Raw genomic sequence first — 19,839 nt, forward strand, 5'->3', positions numbered from 1 at the left:
GAAAGAGTGTTGAATAGATTGAAGAAGGCTTGTCTGCCAGCCTCCCCCAAGTTCATAATTTAAATGCATTTGTTAGTTAGCAAAACAGACTTAATTATTAAGCCACTTTGCTTTCTGTAGAAGGCAGTTATTGCTGCCTCTGAGGCTGAAGTTTCAGGAATACGATGATACTGACTCGGAATGCTATTTTTTTTAAACACTGCTTTGCTCCAGCCATTATTTACTGCCGCACCATTCGCTACCAGCCCTCCGAGCCCTGGTACAGGGCTGCTCCCTGAAGACACTCGAGTCGCATGTCAGTCCCTTTGCTGATTAAAAAGTTTATCTTGAGCTCCTCAAATAGCAAAACCCCCGAGTAACTTCTGCCTCTTCCCTGCATCAGAAATTTCTCACCATCCTTTGAAAAGAGCATCCACATCACGGCCGTGCTGGAAGGGCTGCCCGGTCCTCGCCCGCCACCGGCCCGGTGCCGCTCCAAGCGCCCGGTCCTCGCCCCGCCACCGGCCCGGTGCTCCCTCCAAGCGTACCATGGTTGCCGCTGGACGCCCCCAGTCCCACTCCCCGCCTCTTCCCCGCCGCTTCGCCCTGGCCACCGAGGCCCGCCCGCCAGCGGAGGGGGTCGCCAGTGCGGGCGGGGGCGGCTCAGGGGGCGTGTGTGGGTGCTCGGGGGGGGGTTACCCCTCCCCACCGGCTCGCCCTGCGCGGGAGGCCCGGCCGCGCCGCGGCCCGGCCCCGCCGCTCCTGAGGGGCCGCGCCCATCCCCCCACGCGGAGACAAAGCGCGGCCCCGGGCGGCACCTGCCGCCGGCCGCTGACCCCCGGCAACGCGCCGTCAGCGCCACCCGGCCCGGGCGGCGGCGGCGGCGGCTGCAGCCCGCATCCCACCCACGCCCCCTCACCGCGGACCGCCGCCCCTGCCGCCCCTCACCTGCCCCGCTCCGCTCCCCGCCACCGAGCAGCGCTGCCCGCACCGAGCCGCGGAGCCACGGCCCCACCCCCGCCGCGCGCCTGCCCCGCCCCGCGGGGGCACGCCCCCCGGCCCCTCTCCTCCAATAGCAGCCTGCCGCCGCTCAGAGGCTGGTCAGAGCGAGACGCCCATTGGCTGCCGCCGGCGGGGCGTGGCCCGGGGCCCCCTCCGCGCCGCAGACGCCTCCCCTCAGCAGCGCCCCGCCGGTGTCGGTGCCCGACGGGCCGGGGGCTCCCGCCGCCGCCAGACAACGAGCCTCTGCATTTAACGAGTCAACCCGCAGCCGTTGCCGCGCGAGGCCCGGCAGAGGACCTGGCCGGGGCGGGTGTTCTGCATCCCACCGCCAAAAGAAGCCGTGGCTGCCAGTGGGGCAAACGGCTCTTCCAGAGGTGGTCGTAGGCCCTGTGTTGAGATCTGGGCTTAAAACCGTTCGTTCTGGAAGAAATCACAGCGGGTTTCCTCTCTCTGTATTTCGTAGCAACACAAGTTCAGTGTTTGGTTCGACAAGCCTTTGTGCCGTCTTTGGCCAAGAGGTGTGGGCTAGCGGGAATCCGCAGCGATGCAGCAAGCACGGTGCACAGGGAGAAAGTCCAACAGCAAAACCCGTTTCTACTTATTTAGGAATCATCCTGTACAAGCACAGCATGGTGTGGCTGAGAAACAGCACAGTTCCCATTTGCAGAGTATACGGGAACCAGCACATTAGCAAGACTCAAGAATGTGTCAAAAGCATGGTTATCTCTAGTTACAAAACAGTGAAGAACATACCGTTCTAGCTGAAAGTCGGTGGAGACAAAAGCATTGTAAAGCAGAAGAACCTGAAGTGATCTGTGTAATATGAACTGACTGCTGGTTTTGTGATTTTTTACTCCTGTGAAGCTGGAAGCTCCAGTCTTGAGAAGAGCAGAGGCTGGTGCTCTGTATAAGAGACAGGCATTTCTTGCCCCCGATAAGTGACTGCATAAAAAAATATCTCTCTGAATTAGGGGTAAGTTCTCTCTGTAACAGCTCTACAGAGGGACAGAATTAATGCTCCCATTTTTCTTGCTCACACTGAAACTTCTGTGTTCCCCAGATGTGCTGGACTCTGTTGTGTCATTGATCAGCAAGCATACAGTTAGTCTAACAACTGACTTGCTATACGTGCAGTGACCGGCTATATATACTGAACACAATGACACAGCCCAATGGCCATTTGCCTGCTGAGCTGACTGCCAGATGTTTGGAAATCCCAGACAAAAGATGAAGTTATGCCTTCACCACCCAGCCACAAATTCTGTGTGGAAGAAGAGGGCGTATCTGAGGACATGCAGAAGTGATACAGGAGCTGTACGTTAAAGCAAACTCAGAGGAGGAAACAGGCACTGCCCTGTATGCCAGCGGTGCCCAACACTTTTCCTTTTTGGCCAGATGCAGCTACAGTGCCCTGCTCAAGACACAAAGCTGCTCTGAATGTCTGAATCAGGCTTCCCTCCCACGTGCATTTCTGACATTTCAGAGGAACATAGTTGGTAAAAGTCCCATGTCCAGAAGTGTCATTAAACATCTACTCTCTTTGTTACAATCCATCAGCCTCTCACGCTCCCACCCCCAGCCCAAAAAGAGACTATTTCATGAAGGAAAAAAGTATGTTTGAAAATTTAGAGATGCTGAACAGTTGCCAGGATCTGGCAGCACGATCACAGTCTCCCAAAGGGAGATTTATTTCAGAGGCAGTGCCTGCCTCTCTGGACCTTTGTTCCTTGGTGCTTCATTGTGCTGAGAGGTCCTTGGGGCCCACCATGCAGAGCCAGGAGGGCTCTCATGAGATGATCCCTTACTTGCTCCTCTCCCCACGCAGCCAAAACCATCCTATTACTACACCCTTACCCACTGACTCACTATTCAGGTTAGAGCTCACTGAACAGAGTATTATCATCTCACTATTCAGAGACATTTTAACTGCACTCAAATTGCTTCCACCAAAATCCAGCTGTGGTGTCTAAGAGTGTTAAAACCCCCCAATTTTTCATTGCTCCAACCCATTTCTGACTCAAAACGTTAATCCCCTTCATGCCTTTCCTCCAGAGCCAATCCCAGGCTGCAGCTCCTTTTGTCTGATAAAAAAACATCTGCAAGCTTCACTTAAAAAGCAGCAAAAAGCCCCATGAGAGTACATTGGAGAAGAGCACCTTTTTCTTCCGTCCCTTGGCAGAGCTGGTGCAGGGATCTGGCTGCAAGGGTCTGCCTTGGGAGCAGGGCAGGAAGAGCTTCTGTGCACCTGAAAGATGTTATAGTGCCCCCTCCTACCCCTCTTCCTGCACTTACAGCCCTCCAGAGGGACAAGGATATTGTAAAACCACCATGGGATTACACATTCCCTCCTCAGGGAGGAGTTTTGGTTGGTCTGCACAAAATTCTTTGGCAGTTCTTACAAATAAACTAAAGAAAAAGCTAGTTCTCAAACATTACACAGCTGAAAACAGCATCACACAAAGAATGTACCGAGGAACAAATTTAAGCAGTTTTTGACTTCCATTTGCCCAGAAGCTTTTAAAAATACATTTAAATCCATAAAGGATCCTCCTCTACAAAAACCCTTGTTCATATCTGGTTCTAAGCAGGTTAGCTAAGTTTCTTACGTAACTATTATGATAATCACAAGGCTAGCAGCTGCTTATACTTCTTTTGATTTTCTTCTTACTCTTCCTCCCCTCCAAGCAGGGGATGAGACAGATTAAGAAAGTCACGAGGGATATCTGAATACTGTCTACAGCTTCTGGGAATAAACTGCATTTACAACATCAGTTCAGGGACCAACAGAAGGTTGACTACATCTACTCTACTTTATATCTGACTCTGTTCCTGTCAAGTTTTCAGTTTATCAGAACATTTAGAAAAGCACTAAGGTCTTCATTACCCCCATTTAGGCACCTACAGTTTTGCTAGCAGCAGCCTGCTCAAAGATATGCTTTTGAAGACGCCTCGTAGACCGCACAGCCTGAACAGAGGTGAACAGTCCAGAACCTGCAGGAGCAGAGTAGGAGACTCTCTTAGCACACACTGATTTGCACAGGTTTCCTTTTATTTCTGCAGAACGCAGCAAAACAAGCTTGGGATGTTTGTGGCAATCCCTTTATCTTGGAGCTTTGTGGCCTGAGCATTTACGCATGACATGTCCAATGTCACCATGAACAAGTTTTTTTGACGTTGCAGGTGAGGGCACCAGCCACACAGATTGTCAGAGTCACCTCTGTGAAGAGCAAGAATTAGATGTATTTGATGAAGCAGATTACATGCACCAAGCTGATAAGAGGGTTGAGCGATCAGCTCGCTGAATCAACACAGATTATGTGCTTTGGGTTTTGTTTTGTTTTTTTTTTAAACACGTCTTGAAGCACAGGGAAGTTCCTGAGAGCGTATGATATACCAGTATTTAAATAGAATAATCTCTAATGGGCCAGCTTGCTTCAGGCAAACTCAAGAAAGGCCAGTGTAGGCTGCAGCCATTTAAAAGGCTTACAGCAGAAGCGTGCAAAGGTCTGTTAAAAGAAGCCTTCAAAAAACCTCCTTGCATAGCATTTCAAAATTGGTTGAAAAGTCACCTTACAAATTTGATTCTGACAAATAATTACTCAGGTGATACCTTTAGGGTCATACTTTATTGCAGCTGTGCATACACACACTCCCCCTCTCTCCTGGTGCCTAACACCACACAGCCCATACTAAACTGAGCTATTATTTTCTCAGCACAACACTTGCTCATTCTGCTATAACTTGCACTATAGGATAGCCTGCAGTAGGATGACTAGGACTTCAAATTGTCCATAGACTCTCCCACTTTAATTAAAAAAAACAAAACAAAACCCAAAAAACCAAACCAAAGAAAACAACCAAAAACCCAGTTCTTAGAAAAGTATGAAAACTCTTGACCGGATCCATCCTGTCCCAGGACAGGATCTGTCTATATCTGTATCAAACCCAGTGTTATTTGTCTAAATTGCTCTTAAAAACTTCCCACGATGGAAATGCCAAAACCTTGTCACAACCACGATTACCTGATAGCTTAATTCTCCTTAAAAGTAAAAATTGTGGCCCAGCTGTTTTCTGCCCACACCTTCTTAGATTATCCACCAATTGCCTAACACCAGAAATCGCACTTCTCTGTGTTTCATAAGGAAGGTCACAAATATAACTTGTTAGCAAAAGTCTGGCAATAAAACACAGTTCTAAATATATAATGGACAAACCCAGCATCGTCTCCCTTTTCCTAGTTCACAAACCTCGCTCCTACTGCAAATCTCAATCCTGTTTCTGAAGGAAACAGGACACCACTACCACTCCTCAGTCCGATAAGGAGGGAAGTATTTGTTTTTAGAAAGTATTCTGTGAAAAAACCTATGTTTCCAAACAGTGAGTTACAATGACATCAACAGGAGCACCTGCAACTTCCGACCAGGATCTTAGAATGTTGTAACATTCTAAACTAGTGTTAATAAATAAATATCTATATCCTGGTTGTGACACTGCATACAATTGCTTTTGTCCTGTATTCATAAGCAACACTTGCTATTCCTTTCGTGAGTGGAAGGAATTGCAACTTTTCCCTTCAGAATGCACCTACTGTTAGAAGTCTGCAGTGACCTCATAAAAAGTTATTTCCGTAGCCACTAGGCTGTTTGCTTTTGAGTTACTAGTGGTTTCCCATGCAGCAGTAAGAACTCAAAATAACTTAGCATGGGCCAAGCTCAGGGCACTGCCACCCCTTTTTCTATAGTTAATGTCTATCAAAGGACTTCCTGTTGCTCGTAATATGTTCCCTCTTTAACTTCTTCTGGGTCTTGATTGACAGCCGAATTAACTTGAAGCAGCGCTGGCTTTCTCTGACCTAAACACAATGCCTAGGTCAGTTCTCGGCCTCATTAGCCCTGTACAAACTCTTGCAACCACCACCCCTCCTGGCTGATGAGCATTTGAGACACAGGGCTGGCTGAGCCATCCTGCCCAGAGAGGACTTTGCTCACAGAAAGAGCAAGAATTTAAGTCTCGAAAGGCCTTAGCAAGCAGAATGTTCTTGTTGAGGAAAGCTTCAGCTGAGAGATGTCTTTCCAAAAGCAAAACTCAATTAGCTATTATAAACTTTGTTAATAATCCATAGGTATGTAACAGAACACTTTAAAAAAAAACCACCCAAAACCTAAAATAGCCCAGGAGAGCGCAGACAACAAACTATTCATTTAGCCACGGCTGAGTCACCAGGAAATATGCACCAAGATGTCACTGCACGTTGTGTAAATCACTGTCAGTACTGCAAACGTACCTGAGCTAATGCAAGTGCTCAGATAAACACCTCTGTATGGCTATGCTGGTTTTGTTCAAACTTGCATATTTACTGCCTGCGTTACCATGACAAAAGTTTAGCATAAAGTACTGAACAGATTATGCGCAGCCTGTGTTATAGCAGCTGCCTAGGTGCTGCCTTCAGCTAGCCAAAGGTACAGCTGCTACTCTCGCAGCCACACCTGCTGGCTTTGGGATACACATATGGCACAGCACCAAACTACGCGTTTAGATCATTGCCACAATGGAGCTATGGTTAATCCAGGATTGAAGGAATATACGGATCTGCCTTCCTGATTATTATATAGACACAGTTAATTACAAGTTTTTTTCCCTAATTGAAATTATTCTGCTGTCACTTCACATAGGATTTAGCAAGGAAGAGCAGAAATAAGAGAACCACAACAACCACTTGTAACAGTGAGTTCCGCCAGCTGTACAGCACCACACACAGTATCTATTGCTGAACCTTCAAAACTCCCTACCGTGGATAAGATCCAGTTATTTTCGCTCTGATATGCACCACACCATCCAGCTCTTCTCAAGTTCAGCCTGCGTATTTCAATCTCTCATTTATCACAGATTTATTTGCTACTGTTCTCATTGACAGACTTCTTCCCACAACAGTAAGTTATGTGAAAGCTACCTGCTACCACCTTCTTTACATGGGTAGAAAGCAGATCTCTTTAGAACAATAAGAGAATACAAAAACAAGGGTTGTTTACTCTATACAAGTTTAGCCTTGGACCTCTAATCATTTTTGATGCCATCAAGTACAATTCAGTGAGTGTTGCCTTGACTTTCAAGTTTAGCTGCCGAACATGCAGCATTTTAAAACCACGCTTATGTATATAAAATCCGTGCTTTTCAGTGATGCTGAGTATCTAAGATTCAGCCAGTTGCCTAATACGGGGCCTAACTTTACGTAGCTAAACTGAAAAAAACCCAAAAACCAAAACCAGAACAAAATTCTCAGTGATTAGTGCTGGCAAATTACAAATACAACCATTGTACTACTCCTTCCCCTTTAATTACACACTTGTCTCTGATTTTCATCAAGCTCCTGCAAGAAATATAACCTGTAAAAATATTTCTGAAATAAGAAAATGAAACATTGTATGGATCTGTACATATACTTTATGCATCTCAAGCCATCACATGAAACAGCTTCCCTGATAATTGCTTGTTATTCATTTTACACTCTGAACAATCAATATAAAAATCAGAAGTGGTCCTTCCCAAAACCACCTTTTGCATACTTCATCTCCCTGACAAGTAACGAATCATCACAGATCTTTCCTAATATAGTTTGTTTATTCAGACATGTTATAATAGCCCCTGACGATACCAAATGAAGTTAGTGCTTCATAGAGCAAATGTCCCTGTCCCAAAGACTTAAAGTCTTAGGAGCTTATAATCAAAACCTCAAACTCTTTTAATATGGTTATTGGCCAGAAGAAACTAGAAAGAGCTGATAGAAGAAACACCCCCTCCATAGCAGACTGTGTGCTCAACACAACTTAGTCATTCTGAAATGCTTACACAAAGGCATTACAGCATGAAGCAAGCTGTTGCTCCTTTGTCTGCAAAGGTCCCACAGAAGTGCTCACAGAGCAGGAGTTTTGCATCTGATTTGCTTATCTGCTACCATCACCAGGAGAAAACTATGTCTTATCACAGCGATACCAACGACTTCACACACAATTACTGATCTTTAGCTGTTTAGACAAGCATTTTTCCTCACTCAGCCATTCTGCATCCTTCCAGGAAAAACAGGCAGCTGGACTTTTCACTTTTTTCCAAATATTATTTTGGAGTAGTTTGCATAACACTGTTACCATTAACGTACTGGCTTAAAGGCACCTGCTATGCAGTAGCATTTCAGTCTCCAGACATGACAAAATTGAAAAAACAATTAAAAATTGAGAAAGTGCCAATGCAATACTAATAAGGATAAGAAAGTGATTGCTCCATAGATAAATTACTAAACCCACAAAATACCTAAGGGAATGACGGGTTAAGAAGTCCGTAGAGAAAGGATAATTGGCTTGCATCTGCAGAATTAACACCATCATACTTAATACATATCTATATCAAAACCCTTCTTCCCTGCCTGTGAGCCTTTAAGAACATGAAGCTATCAGTAACAAATAGCTAAAGGTCCAGAAATGCTTTTGGATACTTCATGATAATCTGTCCTAGCAAAAAGTTACCACATGTAACCAAAATGTATTTTAAACGCATCCTCTGGCTGTACAGCCACATTGTATCATGGCAACTTCAAGCCTCCTTATTTACATGGCCCCTGCTGTTTGTCCTATTGCAAGTCACTGCATCTAGAATTAAAAAAAAAAACAACACACCAAAACCCACAAAAAACAAACCACCAAAACCCAAAAACCCAAATAAAAAAAAACTTCAGGGCAAATATTTCTACCTGTTTAGTAAAACGACTGCTAATGCTCTGTGTATGGACAAACTGAAAACTATGAAGAAATCAGGAGAGAAATTATAAAGGATTACACATGAAGCACTTGGATCAATGACAGATTAAAAGAATCATTTGAACAGGAAATCACAAATACAGCTCCAGAGTGAAAGTCACCAACTGGCATGATATACAAGACTAGACAGTGAATGAAATCAACAGATGAAACTGTGGAATTTCCTTTGCGTGAGGAGTTAAAAACCACAAGGCATGACAAAGACTTAACGTGGAGCCTGCAGCTGTAGATGGACTAAGTCTTTACAAGTTTTCCAAATATACAGGAGAAAGCATAATGAGAAATGCTAATGCAACTTTATTTGGACTTGTACTACAAGTACTTATATAGTGCAAGTTTACTTTTATTAACCTAGGAAATTGTGGCAAGTAGTGATCAGTTCCCTTTAAGTATAATATAGAGTACTGGCAGAGTAACAGCAAACATAGCGCATGTCACGGCAGTGCTGTAAATAGAATTTCTCTTGATTTGTGTTTCCAGTCTCCGCTCGGTATCACACAGCTCTAAAATCACATCTCTCACAGCAGAAACCTGGCTCTTACCCTCCACTGAAGACCTTGGCATCACTCTTTCTGTAGGTCTAGAATGGACCGCAAGTTTAACGCTCTGCACCTCCGAAATCATTTGTGCTAGACTTTCCTGGAGACTGTTAAACTGCTGCTGTAAACTCCCTAGACATGAACTGACTTGCTTAGTGTAGTTTAGCTGTTCATTTAAAGGAATTAAAAGAGAATCTATTTTTATGGAGTCATTCCTGTCTGCTCTAATTAATGAAGCGCCTTCTTTTATTTCCTGTGATGTCCTTGTTTGCAGCACATTTTTCAGGTCTGCTATGACGTCACTGAGATCCTTCTGCTGTAAGTAATGGCTGGAGGCCTGTTCTTTGATGGCTTCTTGCAGGTTTATTGGGCCCTTCTGTGCTTCAAGCACCAAGACTTTTAATTCTTGCAGCCTCACCCGATTAACATAGGTGGAACCAAGAACACCTATAATGGCTCCCAGTACAGAACCAATAATAGACCAATTCTTCGTTTTTTCAGCTCTTGTTCGCTCTTTCTCATGGCTTTCCCTTACAGCTGCAGAGAAGAGAGAGAATTTTTCTCTCTCAGATTCTTCTGCATTTAAATACGCAGCTCGGTACCTCTTCTCTTCCTGCAAGAAATACAGTGATTTGAAGGAGAAGATATAAGATGAAGCTCTAAAGTCTACAATAAAAAAAACCCCAACAAACTAAAACAAAAAACCCAACAAACCACCAAAACACAAAACCAAACCAGAAAACCCCCAAAACCCCAATGCAGATGAAGGAACTGAAATGAAGAACATCCATTAGTTCTGTTTCAGAAATTTTCCTTTTAATGTGGGGTTTTCTTTATTGAGCCTACTTAAGTCAATGCGACATCATTTTAAGTCAAAGCTGAAAAATGGAAAAGGCCATCAAGAATTACAGCTCAAGAACCCCTACACAAGAATCTGTCCTATGCTGATGACAGAAAACGGTATGTGTAGGTAAGGTCTTTCTCCCCTTGTAACCTTCACTTTTTTCCAGCCCCGCCCACTTCTCAAAGCACTACCTTTACCACACTTCTCCCTTTCAGTTCTAAACCCCTTAAAAAATGGAAATGAAAATACAATTGGAAAGGATGTCTTGGATAGATTCATCTCATGAACATATACACTTCTTATCCCTCTGCCTTCTCTTTCTTACCCTGCTCACAGACAAGTGTCTTGCCTTTTTCCCTTCTCACTGGCTTCAGCACAGCAGTTCCTTTTGTAAGCCATTTTCTCTCAGCAAAATAGCAGAAGGTTTCCTGGTTATCTTCCTGCAGTAAAATTCTGGTGTTTTAGCAAAGGAATCACTGCTATTGGCAGAGGTAAGCTTGTCTGCCAGCTAACTGCATCTCCCAGAATTATTCTCATTCTTCTGAGCACATATTTCTTTTGTAAGGTGACACCACCACCTTATGGACAGTGGTGACTTGAGTTTTTACCTTTCTTCATAGTCACACAGAGCTCCAATTCTTTTTGGCATCTCATCCACACAGACCAGATCTCTAGTTCTTTCCTGATGTTCTGCCCACTGACCCAGGAGCTCCGTTTAAGGTCATGCCTGAGTACCCACTTCTTGCTTAAGTGTTGACATAGGTGCGTACTTGTTTCCAGGCCTGTTCCCAGCTGTTCCTATGGATTTCCTGGATTGACTTCAGCTGCTACCTTCCCTTTCTCTGTGATTGATGGCTGTTGATAAATGTGCTCCTGTCACCAGCCCTGCTTGGGTGATCCAGCTGAGGTGTGGTAGGGCCATGTCCTGTCGGTGAGGATATTGCCCCTACCTGCGCTGCAGTCAACCTCATTTCCTTGCTTGCCCTCCCTCATGGGGGGAAAGGTCTGCCCTTCCTCATGAGGGGGAAGACCTCCCTCATGCTTGCCTCACCCTTGCTGCTGACAAAAGCTCCCATGAATTGTCTAGGTGGTGCAGCCACATGGAAGGCAGGTAAGAGAGTTTTCACGGATTAACAACTAGAAAGGAGCTTCTCTCGTCACATGGAAGGTTAATTCATTGAATTACAGCTTTTGTTGACTACTCATGTATGGGTCACCACTCAAACAACTAATTTCCTAAGCTCATTAACTTCAGCTTTCTTCAAATTTGCTGCCTACATTAGTGTTAACATCTACAATTAGTAGAGCAGATCAAAAAATCTCAATTAACTAAAAGAAGTATCATCAGAAATTGACTCAGATCACTGTACTTCAGAACTGAACTGCATCTGCAAAAACAGTCACTGGTGACAGAAGCAAAGCACACAGATTTTTGTCATATTTGCCAGGGCTCAAGTACCAACAAATTACCTGCAGCAACCTGTGTTCCAGAGTAGCCAGTTCTAAATACTGGGTGTCATCCCGAGAGACCCTGTCTAAGCGATCTCGAATTTCCTTCAGTTTAGTCTGCTGGGCTTCTACATTTTCTCGAGCCTCTCGCACTATCCCTCGAGCTATCATAAAGACGTTTTCAGCCTGAGAAGAAAGAGTACTTATTTTAGAGACTTATTACCAGACAAATCTAAATCGCTAATTATAGAAATCTGGGCAGGGAAAAACTCCAACCAAACACACCACACTCCCTTTCAATCTAAGGAATGAGTTCTATTTACTAACAGGCATGGACTAGAACACATTCATAGTATCTGCACAGACAGTCAAAGCAGAAAAAAAGACAATTCTCATTGGAGGCTCTTTTTTTTGCCTCACAGACAGTGTTTATAGTTCATATATCTTATCTCATATTTTCAAAATTTCCACGTTATCTCCATGTTTACCTCTGTCACTTTTCCCTGAGCCTCTCGAACTTCATTAATTCCAACAAACTCTTCATATCTGTCCCACCAACTCTTGCATGTTGCAGACATTTTTTGGAGAGAGTTTTTTCCCATAATGGTCCCAGCTTCAGTCAGCCGATTCAGAAGACCCATGGCCACTTCTGTTGCAGACTTGGCTTCTGGCCTCTTAGGTGCTGATGAGCAGTAAGTCCGCACTACATGTAAATTCATTTTTGGACTCCACTTTATCAACAAATGGTGATATTGCAGACCACAGGAGACCGAGGCCACACCCGACTTATACTTCATTGGCTCCAAGTCTTGAATTTAATCACTGAATAAAAGTGCTACAAGGATGAAGAAGCAAAAGATGTTATTGAAGTATGGCCAATTAATACCTCTTAAAACCATATGTGTACCAAAACCAATAAAATTGGAGAATGGCTAAACCATCACAGGTTTTACACAATTACTTACCTAGAGAACTTTCTGCAGTTTTCAACAAAGGGCAGTTCTGCCACAGATTCCTGCTTTTCTGCTGTTAGTTAGTACTCCCATCATGCTACTTGGTTACTAATTCCCTCACTGCATGAATAGTGACCATGTGCAGGTCCAGTAGCAGCGGGAGTAACTTCAGCGTAATTTAATGCTTTAGGAACAGAAGTGATTGCTGTATGAAATTTTGCCTTGTGCTTTCACACTTGAGTTTGGTGTACCATGTCACAGGTACTAATGATTCTGCAAGAGAACAGAAAAAGAAAAAACACACAAAAGGAAAAAAATCTTCATAAGAAAAGAAGTGGGGCTTGATCATTCCCTTTATCTGACACTCTACAGATGCATAAAGTATTGAAGAATGCAAAGACAAAAACATAAAGGACAGAGAGAAAACCCAACAGGCATTCTCATGAGACTGCCTACAAAAGTAAAACACAGGGCAGAGCCTCAAGGTTAGAAAAGTATCAGGTAGTGAACACACAGCTAGGGCTGCATTTTAAAATGAGCTTAAAATTCTTGCCTACACTGCAAAAGCAGACTGCTAGTTATGGTTTATTGTCTACTGATTTGTAAATAAGATCTTAATTTTATGCAGAGCTCATTCCTCTAGAAACCGTAAACAGGAAAACTTTCAAATAAGGTTTTATATGAAGTTTGAGTATGACTAACTAGGTTTTGACTAATGTAATATAAAAACATGGATTATTGAGAAAGCTTGACAGCTGCTGCATAGATTTTCAAAATTATTTTAAAACAGTTTTCTATGTTAATTTTAGGTGGCTAATAAAACCAAGCAGCATTGTGAAAATCTTACCAGTTGTTTTATATGCATAATCATACGGTAGATCAAAACCACAAGAACATGGAAATGAAGTAAATTCTCTCTCCTTCCAGCATCACTCATACGTCTTACCATTACACCACCTACTCTACATTGCAGGCCATGTACTAAACCTCAGCTCAACTTTGTTCCAGACTGCAAAATTTCCCTCTTTTAATTGCACTGCTACATGAAGAGTTTTACCAAATACTCAGGCTACTGAGACAATATACCAAAAAGAGAGACAAAGCCAAGGTTTTTAGAAGAATTTCTACATAGACAGTTGCAAACAGACTGCAAAGAAAGTACTCTTAGTCTGAGCTAATAGGACCTAAGGCAGTTATGAAAGCTTCATCTGAGATAACATGCCTTGACCCTCTATCGCTTCCTCTTGTAAGAAAATTAGTTTCCTCTGCCTACAGCCATTGACATAAGCATTGTTTCAAAAGCTTTACACCCCAGTTGCTGCACGCACCGGACATCGGTGGTAATACTAGCTTTTGTGGGTCCCGTCTTATTTTGCAGCAGCCTTTTTTGCCACTGCCAAAACGTAAACCCAGAATTTCCGACACGCCACTGCACATTCCCAGCTCTACTTCTCACCCTTGATGGGGGAGAAGATCTGTTTTTCCGCATGACCGACCCCTTCCCGGCCGGAAGAGGCTCCGCCACCGCACGCAGAGCTGCGAGACCACGCTCCCGCCACCCCACGGACCAGACGCCTCTAGCTGCCACCGGGTAGCAGCAACCGGGCTCACCTCAGCTACACAAGGCGACCCGCACCGCCAGCCCTCGCCCAGGCCGCGCCCGCCACCGCCACCAGGGGCGGCCCAGAGGATCGTGAGCGGCTGGGCTAGGCGGGGCCGGGCCGGGCAGCACAGCGCCGCTCCCTCCCCACCGCGCAGCTCTCCCGGAGAAGCCCGCCGCGGCTGCCGGCCCCGCCGCACCACCCAGCCCAGCAGCACCTCCCACCTGCCTGGGGACCGGCCGGGCGCCTCAGGCGGAAGCGTGAAGGCGGAAGTCGAAGGCAGAAGCGCTACGGCGGCCGCGCGGGGTCAGGCGCGGTGCGGAGGAGCGGAGCGGGCACCATGTCGGGCCGAGAGGGTAAGGCCGGGTCCGGGGCCCTCGCCGCCGCCACCCCCCTTCCCGGGCCTTACCGTCTCTTCTGTCTTTGTAGGTGGGAAGAAGAAGCCGCTGAAGCAGCCGAAGAAGCAGTCGAAGGACCTCGACGAGGTAGGGTGGGGGCAGCGGCAGCGGCGGGGGTGCAGCGACACCGGGCCGGCCCCTCTCGGCTCCGGCCTGAGCCACGGCCCGTGCCGGTGGCGGGGCTGCTCCGTGCGCTCAGCCTTCCCTAGCAATACGCGTTTTCAGAAACGTCGTTTTCCGTAGACTCGTCGTTCTGACGGAAAAACTTACGGCTGTAAGGGGAGACGAGGTGACGCGCTGCCTTCCGTGGTCCCAGTTCTCCGTGCTGTTCCCCCGCTGGCATTCCGGCTGCGGCCGCGGTCACTGCGGCAGCGCTGGGTAACGGAAAAGCCGGTGGCGCGGAGGAGGCCGGAGCGCCCTCGCCGAAGCGGCAGTCTAACGAATTAACGGGTCACCAGAGCCTGGGACAGGACACGCAGCCTGTGGGTTATCAAGGGGTTTAAATAAGTTAGGTACTAGTGAATCTCGTGATAGTGGTACTTAGGTGTAAGGGCTCAGAGCACGGGTGTAAGCCGTTATTTCTGAGGGTCTGGGGGGTGGATGAGGCACCAGTGGCTGTAAAAAGACAAGTATGATGTCTCTTTGAAAAAGGGGAAAAAAACCCGTAGCTTTCTAGATAAGCTTGATAGTTAGAGAAATGGTAGAACCAGTTAAGTGCTTACAAGGATCCAAGTTATAATAACATAAAAATTAATAGCCAGTATGGATTTTATTACAACTGCAGCAAACAAAGGAAATTCTGTTCTGTAGCCAGATGGTGCCCTGTGTATGAGGAGAAAAAGAGTAGGTACAAGGTTCTTGACGGTAGCTCGTGTCACGTTCTCAAGTGCAAGGCAGGGATGGAACCTCCACAGATGGCGGAAGGTGAGCGTGCAGCTTGCTGGAATACCACGCTCTAAAAGCAGTTACTAACAATTCGCTGTCTGACGGGAAGGACAGATTGAGCGGGGTTTTGCAGATTTTTGTCTTTGATTGGAGTCTAAGTAATTTGATTAGTGCCTTGGCTGGCTGAGTTATTGACAGCACAGCTTATTGTCTTTGTAGAAAACAAAATTTTGAGGGGCCACAGACTGTCTGAGGACAAGACTGGTCAAAGTAATTGTAACAAATTGGAGAAAATTTGAAAAAAAAAAATAATTTAATTAAGCATGTATTCAAAGTCTCCTTCTTTGGTAAGAGTAATCAACTTAAAAAATACAAGGAGAATGACTGGCTAAACTCCAGGTCTACCTGAAAGGATTTGAGACTTGGATCATACACTGAATGTGAACCTGCAAATTCAGGTGTTGCAAAAGAAAAAAATCATACAAGATGTATAAACAAAATCTTGTGTGTCAGACATGATGTAATAATACTTCTTTTCCTCTCAGCACTGCAAGCACATGGGGGCAACACATTGCAAGAAAAAAAAAAAACAACACAAAAGTGGATAAATGGGAGGGATTGATTTACTAAGAGAGACAGGAGTCTACAGCTAAGAAAGAGAACAGTGGAAAACATGGAGAAACAGAATGTTCTGTGTGGGGTAGATAGGGGAAGTAATAGGCTTATATTGCAGCAAGGGAAGCTGTCACTTAAAGAAGAGGAAAGCTTATCAGTTATAGAGGTGGTTGAGCTGTGGACTGGATTGGTGAAGAATCTATACAATCTCAGTTGTCAAAGCCCTTGGTTTAGTTACCCCAAAATCCTGAGTGCTGAGGAAGAAGACTTATGGTCTCTTTTGGCCTTGATGTCTACAAAGAGTATGTGGCTCAGGGACAGAGTATGTCTGAGCTCTTTTGAATTCTGGAGGCTGTTTTAGCAGGGATGCTCAACGCCTGGTTTGCCTGTACAATTTGCCAGTGGTCTCATTAGATTTCTTGGAACTAATACAAACGTATTAAACCCAGCAAAAATAATGACATATGCATGGAAGGAATTTTTTTAATGAATGCTTTTTTTAAGGTAAAAGCAACCTTTTTTTCTGAGATTGCACATAATCCAAGTTTTATTGTGAGACAGCTCTTGGGTGCTAGGCTCCCAGTATCACTGGTGGCATGCTAATTAATGCTTTTAGTGCAAACATTGATTATTCAGAGGGCAGAATGAGATTATGCCATGGGAAACAACACATGTTTAATTTCAGAAAGATCAAACATAGACAGTTAAAGATTAGTCACTGTGTTCTGGTACAGCAAAAATACCCTTTGTCACAGTTTTGCATATTTAGTAGTAGTCAGCCGACTTGCATCAGCTCAGTCAGGTTTTTATTGCTGTTAGAACATTACATTTGTTTCTCATTGCTTGTCAGTTGTTTTTTACTTTTTTTTGGGGGAGGAGATGTTAACAAACGCTGTTGTTCTTTTCTTTAGACAGATCTGGCATTTAAACAAAAGCAGAAGGAGGAGCAAAAGAAACTTGAGGAGATGAAAGCAAAGGCTGCTGGAAAGGGGCCCCTCAGTAAGTGAGGTGCCAAACTGGCAGGAAAAATTGAGGGCTTGCTGGCTTCAATAATTTCATGGTTTTGCTTGACAAACATAAAAAGGCATGTACCTCCAGATTATTTAAAATACACCAGCAAGTCGATGGAAGGTGGAGACAAATAACAAATAGAGGCTATTTTTTTTTCTTTCACTATGCAATTTCACCCCTAAATTACTGATGCGGGTGCAGGTTTAACAGGTATAACAGTGTGTCTGACATGCTAACCTATTCTGGTGGGATGGTGCAGAGACATTTCTACTCTTATTTCAGCATACCATCCTTTTCTTTCCAGATATATTACTTTTAAGCTTTGCCACAGTCCTGAAAGTTTAACAAATCCAGTACTTGTTCTCTTAGGGGATGAATTTCTTCCAGAGCAATAAATTCCTTGCAGAAAAAACCCCAAACCAACAACCTGTGGCTGGAAGTTAGTCTGGTTTCAACTCTTTTGCCTAAGTGCCTGTAAAGTACACTGTGCCACAGAAGGAAGTTTGCAGGGTCCATCTTGATGGTGCATCTTTGTCTCAGAGGGTGTTAGTAGGAGACAGCATCACCTTGCACGCCTCCAGCATTTGCAATGATCAGATTAGCAATGTTAAAGGGTACACCCTGGTGTCTGTTCCCTCTAGGTGTTTCTGACCTGTGGTCCATTAACGTGACTAATCCCATCTCCATTCCATGAAGACCCTTAATTGTAATACTTTGCTTCCTATTCTTTAGCAAGCTTTAAATCTTGCAAAGTCCTAGATGGACCTTTTGAGCAATCCCATAGCAATTTAGTTTCCGTAACAACCTTTGCTATACAATCTTGTCAGATGCTGTTTGAAGGTATGAAATCCCCCGGATGCACTTTGTCCATAGACCTATTGATGCCTTCATGGAGTTCTAGCAGGTCAGTGAGGAAGGATTTACCATTTACGGAAGTCCTTTAACTTTCACATGACCATGTTTATCCACTTGCTTTGTTACAGACTCTGTTACCTTCCCAGAGATCAAGGTCAGAATTGCTGGTCTATAGTTCCCCAGTTCTTTATAGAACCCTTTCTGTATCTGGGAGCTGTGCTGGCAGTCTGAGTCTTCTGAGAGAACAGCTGTAATGTTAAGTCTCAAATCTTAGCCAGCAGTTCTGCATTTTCACATCAGAGCTTGTTCAGTGCTCTTGGAGGGAGTGCCATCCAGTCCTACTGACTTGGAGTAGTTCTTGTTTATTTATCTCAAATTGATCTAGCTTCTCTGGTTTATCAGCATACAAAAAATGTGCTGGGTGTGAGACTCAGAATGGTGTTACAGACCAATGCAAAACAATTCACTGAGGCTCTCTTCTGTGTCCTTACCATCCAAAACTTGTTCTGTATAGGGCGCTTCAGCTTACAGATTTCTTCATACTTCTTTCCTGCCATTATTACTCTGCCTTTTTCTAGACTGAATTTCAGTCATCGGGTCCTTGTCCAATGCTTGCCAAAGCAGGTAGTGATTGTTATGTTATTGTGGGAGGGCTAGACTATTCCCAAGAGCCTCAGCAAGGCAACGCTGTTAGAATCATGTTGTGGTGCAAAGTCTGCTGGGGACCATCAGCTCTTGCAGGCCATCTTGCTGCAGCCTTGCTGTTCTTTTTTCCTTTCCACTGGTCATACATGAAACATGCTGTAAAATAGCATTTACAAAAAATGCCACACTTGTTGCCGTGTTAATATAGTTTCTCTTTCACCCTGCTTTAGTCTCTTCAATAATAGGGACTGCAGAGAACGGATAGTTGCAGAGAACTGGAGTTCTCATAATTCCAGTACCTGCTTCTGTAAAGCTTTGGTCCCAAGTGGGGGCTCTGGTTGCTGTAGGGATACCGCTGCTTTTATTCCCTTAGCCTTGAATTTGATTTGACCAGACTATACTCCTGCTATATAAGAAATAAACAGTGGAGGGTATCCATGGAGGAACAAAGGAATTGTTGAAATATCTAGTTCTGTTGTAGATTTATAGGCATATTTGGTTCCAGGAGAAACTTGGTTTCTCATGTTAAGGAAGTTATTCATACAAAGTATGTGAGATCACAAACACAGAAGAGTAACACATGCAAAAACAATTCACCAGTGGGGATCTGAGTTGTACAGGCAGTCTAGTGGGGGTCTGATTTTATGAGAAACTAAATTTGTAGCTAAGCTCTGTAACAGTCATCTAACCAGTTGTGTTGTTTCTTTTGGCAGCTAGTGGTGGAATAAAGAAGTCTGGCAAAAAGTAGTTTGATCAAACTGCGGGATAAGAAGTGATCGAGTTACTCAATGGACCTGCAGACTTCAGAGTTTCATGAAAACTCACTGTCACTTGGGAAACATTGTACATTTTGTTTAGTCTGAATAAATCTTTTTTGTTAAGATGTAATATTTTCCCTCTTTACCTGTACGTTTTGTTTTAAAAAAGGCATTACTGTTTTATACTGGAAATGATGCTTTTACTGAGGACCACTTGTGACCTTATGCAGCCTGAGTGCATCTGCTGGTTTCATAGTCATTTGTGAGAATAAATTTCAACTTCTGCTCTCTTTTGACAATGTCAGTCAGGGTCTGAGTGTTAAAATCTGCAGTTTTAATCTGGAGGCTCAGCTTTAGCTGCAGCTGTCCAAGATGTGACTATATCAGCATATGCGCTCCTAAGACCTAGAAGCTTTCTCTAAACAAAAGGCAGGGTTATACTCCCATTGCCAGCAAAGTGGTTACCTTAGGGTCAATCACTATCCTAAGTAATACTT

At 44.5% G+C, this 19,839-nt stretch overlaps 3 protein-coding genes across 4 annotated transcripts in view; 1 reads left to right on the top strand and 2 right to left on the bottom strand.

Annotated features, from left to right (window-relative positions):
- PLXNB1 (plexin B1) overlaps positions 1–998 on the bottom strand; it is an 80,316-nt gene extending 79,318 nt beyond the window's left edge. The window contains exon 1 of the mRNA XM_064453703.1: positions 928–998. The gene's annotated coding sequence lies outside the window, so the exon portion shown is untranslated. The remainder of the gene's footprint in view (positions 1–927) is intronic.
- An 8,065-nt stretch (positions 999–9,063) lies between these two features.
- CCDC51 (coiled-coil domain containing 51) lies at positions 9,064–14,438 on the bottom strand. Of its 2 annotated transcripts, none has more exons than XM_064453709.1 (5): positions 14,400–14,438; positions 12,587–12,847; positions 12,110–12,456; positions 11,643–11,807; positions 9,064–9,941 (listed from the first exon to the last, which is right to left on the bottom strand). In XM_064453709.1, the coding sequence occupies exons 3-5, from the start codon at positions 12,416–12,418 to the stop codon at positions 9,165–9,167; spliced, it is 1,251 nt and encodes a 416-aa protein (XP_064309779.1). In that variant the 5' UTR covers positions 12,419–12,456; positions 12,587–12,847; positions 14,400–14,438; the 3' UTR covers positions 9,064–9,164. The 2 variants fall into 2 exon arrangements, with proteins under 2 accessions (XP_064309779.1, XP_064309778.1); XM_064453708.1 differs by lacking the exon at positions 14,400–14,438 and adding an exon at positions 14,186–14,323.
- Positions 14,404–19,472, top strand: TMA7 (translation machinery associated 7 homolog). The gene is made up of 5 exons (XM_064453710.1): positions 14,404–14,531; positions 14,605–14,660; positions 14,817–15,055; positions 16,985–17,072; positions 19,298–19,472. The coding sequence occupies exons 1-3, from the start codon at positions 14,516–14,518 to the stop codon at positions 15,018–15,020; spliced, it is 276 nt and encodes a 91-aa protein (XP_064309780.1). The 5' UTR covers positions 14,404–14,515; the 3' UTR covers positions 15,021–15,055; positions 16,985–17,072; positions 19,298–19,472.
- The last annotated feature ends 367 nt before the right edge of the window (positions 19,473–19,839 follow it).

The sequence above is a fragment of the Phalacrocorax carbo genome, chromosome 6 (assembly GCF_963921805.1).
Source record: "Phalacrocorax carbo chromosome 6, bPhaCar2.1, whole genome shotgun sequence".
NCBI classification, from domain to species: domain Eukaryota; kingdom Metazoa; phylum Chordata; class Aves; order Suliformes; family Phalacrocoracidae; genus Phalacrocorax; species Phalacrocorax carbo.